The sequence below is a fragment of the Lontra canadensis genome, unplaced genomic scaffold (genome assembly GCF_010015895.1).
Source record: "Lontra canadensis isolate GAN:19392208 unplaced genomic scaffold, GSC_riverotter_1.0 scaffold24, whole genome shotgun sequence".
NCBI classification, from domain to species: Eukaryota; Metazoa; Chordata; class Mammalia; order Carnivora; family Mustelidae; genus Lontra; species Lontra canadensis.
The window spans coordinates 10,387,111-10,394,918 of record NW_022631018.1 but is presented as its reverse complement, the minus strand read 5'-3'; the positions used below and the strand labels follow the sequence as shown (position 1 = coordinate 10,394,918).

Below are 7,808 nucleotides of genomic sequence, written 5' to 3'. Positions count from 1 at the left end.
ATATACTGTCCTGCCTGGTGGTATTTCATTTGGAACTCTGCTGTAACTGTGGAGTGATACTCTGGGCTCTCTGAGGGATTTCAAGTTTCAGTTGTCTGGGAAGTTTAAAATATAACAAACCTTTTTTTTTTTTAATTTTACAAATTTCCAAATACGTACAAGAGTAGAAGGATGGCTACATCACACAGATCCAACATTATTAAGATTTTTGCCACATTTACTTAATATATTCCTTTTCTTTTTTTTTCCTTGCTGACATATTTCAGAGCAAATCCAAGACATCGAGTCATTAAATTCTATGTCTCTCAATATGTATCTCAATATGTCTCTGAAAAAAGGAAGATATTTTCTTATATAGCCACAAAGCAATTATCTAATCTAGAAGAATTTACAATAAGTGTTTTGTTTATAGGCTATTGAAATGAAACAACTCATACAGAATTTTATGCTATAAAATTATAAAATGCTATAAAAAACATAGCACTGTATTATAACAACAATATTCTGTAGCTTCAAAACAGTTTCAAAGGGAAATTTAGTATGTTCTGAAAGGCAGGATGTTTACCTATCATTCAACTAAAGCTGAGTTCAAGATGTTTCCAACAACTAAAAAATACACAGTATCAAGATTTCAGTCTTTGTACATTATTTTAATTAAAAACACACTGCAATTACAAATATACAGATCTGAAATTGCAACATTAAAATACAGAGTGCAATAAAGTGGCTTTGTAAATTTTCTTCACTGAGACAGACTTTATCACATTTTCATGATTGTTAAGACATAATAAATGAGAATTACGGATTTCCCAACATCATGATTAAATTCCTCTGCAAACGAATGAAGTTATAGGCATCAAAGGAGTAAAGGAGAAAAGTTAGATGGCCCTGCCTACATTGTATTAATGTGTGGAAGAGACAGAGTAAGAGCTATAATAAGCTAAAGTGAAATATTAGAGCTATAGGCGATATAGCTTTCTTTGCCTTCTACCAATAACATCCTTGATAATAAAGAGTCGTAAATGTAAAATAGTTCAGTATGATTGCAACTATATTTGTTCCACAATGACAACCTGTTAATTTTTAATCCAATATATATTTTTGAACTGCAATCATGTACAAAGATATAATAAAAAATTCTGAAGAGAAACCCTTAGTCCCAAGTCAAACAATGTTTAAAAGTTGAAAGGCCTATAGAAAGTAAGTGTGGACAAGAAACATTGGCTACATGCCAATTTTTACTTCTAAGAGGAAGTCTTATATAAATAAGTCATCTTTGTCTTACAAAACAAAAACAAAAACAATTCTAAAAATAATACCACAAATCCAAATTAGCCAAACTTGGAGTAACAAAGTCAAAGCCAGTCTCCTCATCTGCATATCAATGTGGTAAATCAAACTGCATTGGGGAAACAAACAAACTTTATCTGCTCCTAGCTCCTAAACAGAACTGATGATTACTTTTAGCACTTAGAGACAACTGTGACACTGCTCTTCTTAAAAGAAAGATGTATACTAGAAATCCAATAGAACGTGTTACTAGTGATATTCCACAAAAGCTGTAAGGCAGCCAAGAGCTAATTACGTCTAAGGACTGTAAAAGCCTGCACTCTTAATGCCCACTGATGGGCTTTGTGCCAATATTCAAAAAATATACTTTTCACCTACCAGAGACGAAATGTTGAGGAAATACAATTATTACATTATATCCTAGCATAGAGCTACTATATTTGTATAAAGGAATCACTAGTTAAAGAGTTATTTGCCTTTTTAAATGAAGTCCTGTCTAGGCATTAGGCTATAATCTACATGTTGACAGTGCTGAATTTCAACTCTCAAGACAAACAAGAAGAGTTCACGTGTCGAGATTAATTCTCTTTGGCCGCAGTGGATACCATTTTCTCTGGGGACAGTCTTTAGGTCGCCTTCTTTTCAGGACCAGGTCCGTGGCTTTCCTGGTTGAAGTCTCTGTCGGTGTGGCTTCTATTTGTGTTATAAAGCTCTCAGGTTTAACATCTGGTTTCCTATAACAACCGGAAAAGACTTCTTGGTGGACCCTCTGGAGCTGGATAATAGGCTGCATCTTTAAAACTTGGGAAAAGCCATCTCCTTGTTCAATTAATGCAGGCAAGGACTTAAACAAACAACAGTAATACATAACATTAATCTCAGGTTGGAACACAAACACCCAGAGACAGATACAATGCTCTAGAACTTCATTCTTCAGGTTAAGGCTTTTCCTAAGACCTAATTATTTGGGTCATGGATATTTGGCTTGACCTTAAAATACCAATATTAATTGAGGATTTTAAACAAAAAACTAAAACTAAAAAGATACATTCTATTCCTACAATGCCTGGTAGTAAAATAAAACTTTGGCCGCAGGAAGTAACAGAGTTTCAGAACTGAGGATTTAATGTCTAAGATTCCATATTTGAGGATAGATTTTAGAAATCTTGATCATCAAGAGCAAGAACCAGTACATTTTTCCTGTAAAGGGCCTTACATCTCTGTCACAGCTACTCAACTCTGCACTGGAATGTAAAGAAGCCACAGACAATAAATAAATGAATGGAAACAGCTGTGTTCCAATGAAGTTTTATTTGCAAAGACAAGTGGCAAGGCTAGATTTTTGCCACCAGTTTGCCAACTCCTGAAAAAGAAAATGCTTTGGGTACCAGAAAATCATGGAATCAATACAAACCGCAAAAGAATGTTATAGAAAATTATCAAAACATGGGAGATTCCAAAGGGTTTTGAAACCATTTTCATAAACTAGATATCCAAATGTTTTCCTGTATGCATAAAATAAATGTCAAGAATATAAACAATTTTATTATAACAATATTAAGATATCCAAGTTGGATATGCAACATAATATAGCAGTTAGGAATATATATATAGGCTCTGGAGCCAAATATCCAGGGTTTAGTCTTGACTCATTTATTTATTTGGGCAAGCAATAGCCTCTCTCTGTGCCTCAGTTTCTCAACTATAAAAGAGGGAAATTAGCAGTTATCTATTTCATAGGATTATGGGAAGGTAACATATGTAAAGCAGATAAACGGTGCTCACTAAAAGTTAGGCAGTATTATTATCCAAAACTGTTTGATGGACTGCTAACTCTCAGAATTCAAAAATATAATCAATCTTCAAAGAAACCAGATATAAAACTGGCATATACCGATGCCTACTAAATGTTAATTATTCTCAGTGTTATTGTCTCTTTAATAAATTCATTAAAGATCTACTTAAAAGACTACTGAGAATTCCTGTTACAATACACTAAATATATATCCATTTTTAAAGCGAATACCTAGCTACATTTTGTTCATTTTATAACTTTTCGGCATGTAGCTTTTACCTTCATGGCTTCACTGATTTCCTTAGCTATTGTTTCTCCTCTGCATTTCAAATTTTCCACACGACAGGCTGCAAAGAAACCGCCAAATAGTATTTTAGGTTTTTTATCTAATATAAACTCATAAGAGACATAGATGTTATTTGGACAAAAATCTGTTAGGATTATCCACCTTAGAATACTTTGTAGTCTATTAAAGTAAGTGTCCTATTAAATTTATTTAGATAAATAAAAAGGTCGTGGAAACGTTAGAACAGTAGAATAAAACTAACAGTTATAAGATGACAGGCAACGAGAGTTCTATTAGGAGTAGTCTTAGCACTGTGTGTAGCTGATAGCCCCATATTTGTTCTATACGCCTACACTGTGTTCAACATCCTCAAGTCCTGTAACCACATTTTAAATAGATATAGGCTAATATCTGATATCTGTATTACTGAGTATTATATAAGCAAAACATCTTTGAATTTGGAATATATAATATCACACTGCATCAGGGATACCTAAATGGAATTTCTGGGGGAAAAAACCTGGATTAGACTGTCAGTAATATTAATTTTTCTTTCCTTCCTTGATGCTTTACTGATTCCTAATACATTTTATTTCCTTCCAATCTTTGTTATAAATGTTCACGGCTACTCCACAACAGAACTGCATATTCAATGATATAATAAAATTATAATATATAATTTTATTTAAGGAATAAAAATGCTACTAAAACTCCAAGCAAAACTGGATAAGAAAAATCATTACTTGGGGTGCCTGGGTGGCTCAGTCGGTTAAGCGTCTCCCTTCAGCTCAGGTCATGATCCCAGGGTTCTGGGATGGAGCCCCACATCGGGCTCCCTGCTCAGCAGAGAGTCTGCTTCTCCCTCTCCCTCTGATCCCCCTGCTTGTGCTCTCTCTCAAATAAAGAAATAAAATCTTAAAAAAATCATTCCCTTTTGAAATCATCTACAAATTAGTTTTCAGAAAAGTAGTTATCAGTAGAAGTTACTTCAAATCTAAGCAGATACATAACCATGTTAGGAGAGCTACAACCTTACTGGCTTCAAGGAAGTGGCAAATAACCAAGCAAAAAATTTCTTTCATAGCTGCTGTTTTTCTTTTCTGACTTTCTTTAGATCAAAAAAGTGAGAACACATTTAGAATAAAGGGGAAATGAATAGCAAAAGTAACTGGGAGAAAGAGGGTACTCAAAGAAAGAGAAAGGCAAAGGCAAAAGGATAGCCTCTGTAAAAGGGTTCTTAACCAGGGGCCTGGGTGGCTCAGTGTGTTAAGCCTCTGCCTTCAACTCAGGTCATGATCTCAGGGTCCTGGAATCGAATCGAGCCCCGTATCCGGCTCTCTGCTCAGCAGGGAGCCTGCTTCCCCCTCTCTCTCTGCCTGCCTCTCTGCCTTCTTGTGATCTTTCTCTCTGTCAAATAAATTAAAAAATCTTAAAAAAAAAAAAAGGGGGTTCTTAACCATTTTTGCTACCAGAGACTTCTTTGGCAATTTGATGAAGCCTACAGATAACTTCTAAGAATAGTTCTAAATATATTAGTTTTTAAATTGAGGTATAATTTACATATAGTGAAATGCAGATGTCAAGTTTAACATTCAGTCACCTGTAATACATGCATACCATGCACAGGACACTTCCATCACCCTAGAAAGTTCTTTTGTGTCCCTTTCCCAATCAAACCTCTCTACAAGAAACAACCAGTCATCTGATTTCTATAATTATAACACTGCTTTTGCTTACTCTAGAATTTCAGAATGTTTTTAAATTTCAAAATACAATTATTACAAAGTTATGATAGGTAATACATGTGCTTATTAGCGGTTTAAATAACAAGATCAAACACCAGGTCTAATAATTACCATAATGTGAAAATAGTGAGCATAAACAATATTGTGAGGTAACTGCAACAACTGAAATTGAAAATATCTAAGGCTTTTGGGGCACCTGGGTGGCTGAGTGGGTTAAAGCCTCTGCCTTCCGCTCAGGTCCTGATCCCAGGGTCCTGGGATCAAGCCCCGCATCGGGCTCTCTGCTTAGCGGGAAGCCTGCTTCCTCCTCTCTCTCTCTGCCTGCCTCTCTGCCTACTTGTGATCTCTGTCTGTCAAATAAATAAATAAAATCTTAAAAAAAAAAAGAAAGAAAGAAAATATCTATGGCTTTTAATAGCAAAAACAATGTTTATAGGTACTGCTAATACTACCACCGTGACCTACATTCCACATTGAAAGAAATGTTAAATCTCAGTCTGAGGTTAGTAAAAATAATGTAATTTTTTTCTATCCAAATTCATAATCCCCCTTTATTCTAAGGACCCTTGCCTTAGAATAATATGCTAATTTCAATTCTTTTAAGATTTAGGGAGATTTCCCCAAAGTACTTAGGCAATTATTACATTTCCTTCTGAGGGTTGCCTGGGTGGCTTAGTTAAGCATCTGCCTTCTGGCTCTGTCCTGAGATCAAGCCCTGCATGGGGCTCCCTGCTCAGCGAGAAGCCTGGTTCTGCCTCTCCCACTACCCCCCCAACCCCTGCTTGTATTCCCTCTCGCTGTTTCTGTCAAATAAATAATCTTTTTAAAATAAGTAAATAAATAAATTTCCTTTTGAGTATGACAAATACATGATCCATCCGCTGGTACTCTTGTAGCAATCTGGCTTCTGGCCAGGCCCGTCCTTCAGTTTTCTCCCACCTGTGTGGGAGTTGCCCATTCTTCCAACATTTATTATATATTTTCCATGGACTAGGCCCAGCACTAGGGGCTCAGAGTAAGGAAAATGGTCTTTGCCTCTCAAGGAACTTTCAGGTTAGAAGAAAAACACACAGAAACAAACCAGCACTCATTGAAAATCGGCTCAAACTTTTCCTGTGCAGCCTCACATTTCCATGATCCCTGCCACGAATTCTACCCTCTGCCTGAACTGAGCATTCCCGGGCTACAGACTGCCACTTGTCCTGACAGTTCCAGTAGAATATCTGGAAGACTGCCCTGCACTGATTGGTTTAGAACAGCTTCTCAACCCTATCAGACTCAACTTCCTCCTTTAGAACATGCTTCGTAAAGTTCCCCTTACTATTCCAAAAAAAAATTCATAGATGATATTTCTGTACATATAAATAGAAATACAAAGGAAAAATTGACATTTATCACAAAATATTATTTAATATGTTTAGTATGTTCATATCCACCACATCAGAAGACATTATGAAGTACTCAAATAATTGTAACTATTATACTAAGTTTGGATTTAAAGAAAATTTATATTAGAAGTCATTCTACAGGGCACCTGGGTGGCTCAGTGGGTTAGAGCCTCTGCCTTCGGCTCAGGTCATGATCCCAAGGTCCTGGGATCGAGCCCCGCATTGGGCTCTCTGCTCAGCGGGGAGCCTGCTTCCCCTTCTCTCTCTGCCTGCCTCTCTGCCTACTTGTGACCGCTATCTGTCAAATAAATAAATAAAATCTTAAAAAAAAAAACATTCTACATAGAAAACAAAAGATCAGATAAACACAGAAAAATTAGTGTTTTATGAGAAATAACAGACTATACGATTTTAATATGATTAGGAGGAAACAGTGGACTATGAATAACATACGGAGACAAAGTATAGGCTGTTGAAACGGTAAAAATTCGAAGGTGCAATATTTCTATAAATGAAATGGCCTTATTAAAAATGCCATGTCAAAATAATTCCCTAAATTATAATATGGGAAGGTGTTAAGATTAAATCCTACTCTGCAATTCCACCATAATTCTGACTACATTTGTTATAAATATTACTTAAAAAGACTTTAGTGATCATACTATCAAAAGGTGATGAGGAACATAGGATAGACTGGGCCAAAATGAGAATATGAGAAACTATAGAGGAGATACATGGTAGATCTTTATGGACCAATTCTGGATTGTGATAGATCTCTGGGGATAGCTTTTGAATAAGAATAAACACCGGGGCACCTGGGTGGCTCAGTGGGTTAAAGCCTCTGCCTTCGGCTCAGGTCATGATCCCAGAGTCCTAGGATCGAGCCCCGCATCGGGCTCTCTCCTCAGCAGGAAGCCTGCTTCCCTTCCTCTCTTTCTGCCTGCCTCTCTGCCTACTTGTGATCTCTGTCAAATCAATCAATCAATCAATCAATCAATCAATCTTGGGGTGCCTGGGTGGCTCAGTGGGTTGGGCCTCTGCCTTTGGCTCAGGTCATGATCTCGAGGTCCTGGGATCGAGCCCCGTGTCAGGCTCTCTGCTCAGCGGGAAGCCTGCTTACCATCCCCCCCACCCCCCCCACCCCCGCCTGCCTCTCTGCCTACTCTGATCTCTGTCAAATAAATAAAATCTTTATTAAAAAATGCTATTGGAAATGCCCCTAAATAATTCATTGTCCTTTGAAAAAAAGGAGTATGAGAGTTGTAACTGAACCTAAAACATTTTCATAGACTGATAAAATGTAG

General features: G+C 36.7%; 1 protein-coding gene across 1 annotated transcript in view; it reads right to left on the bottom strand.

Moving 5' to 3' along the window:
• Window positions 1-629: 629 nt before the first annotated feature.
• Window positions 630-7,808, bottom strand: part of NSL1 (NSL1 component of MIS12 kinetochore complex) — a 31,463-nt gene continuing 24,284 nt past the window's right edge. Inside the window, exons 5-6 of the mRNA XM_032862785.1 lie at window positions 3,365-3,432; window positions 630-2,134 (exon numbers count right to left, since the gene is read on the bottom strand). Coding sequence (XP_032718676.1) covers window positions 1,856-2,134; window positions 3,365-3,432 — 347 coding nt within the window. The 3' untranslated portion in view covers window positions 630-1,855. The remainder of the gene's footprint in view (window positions 2,135-3,364; window positions 3,433-7,808) is intronic.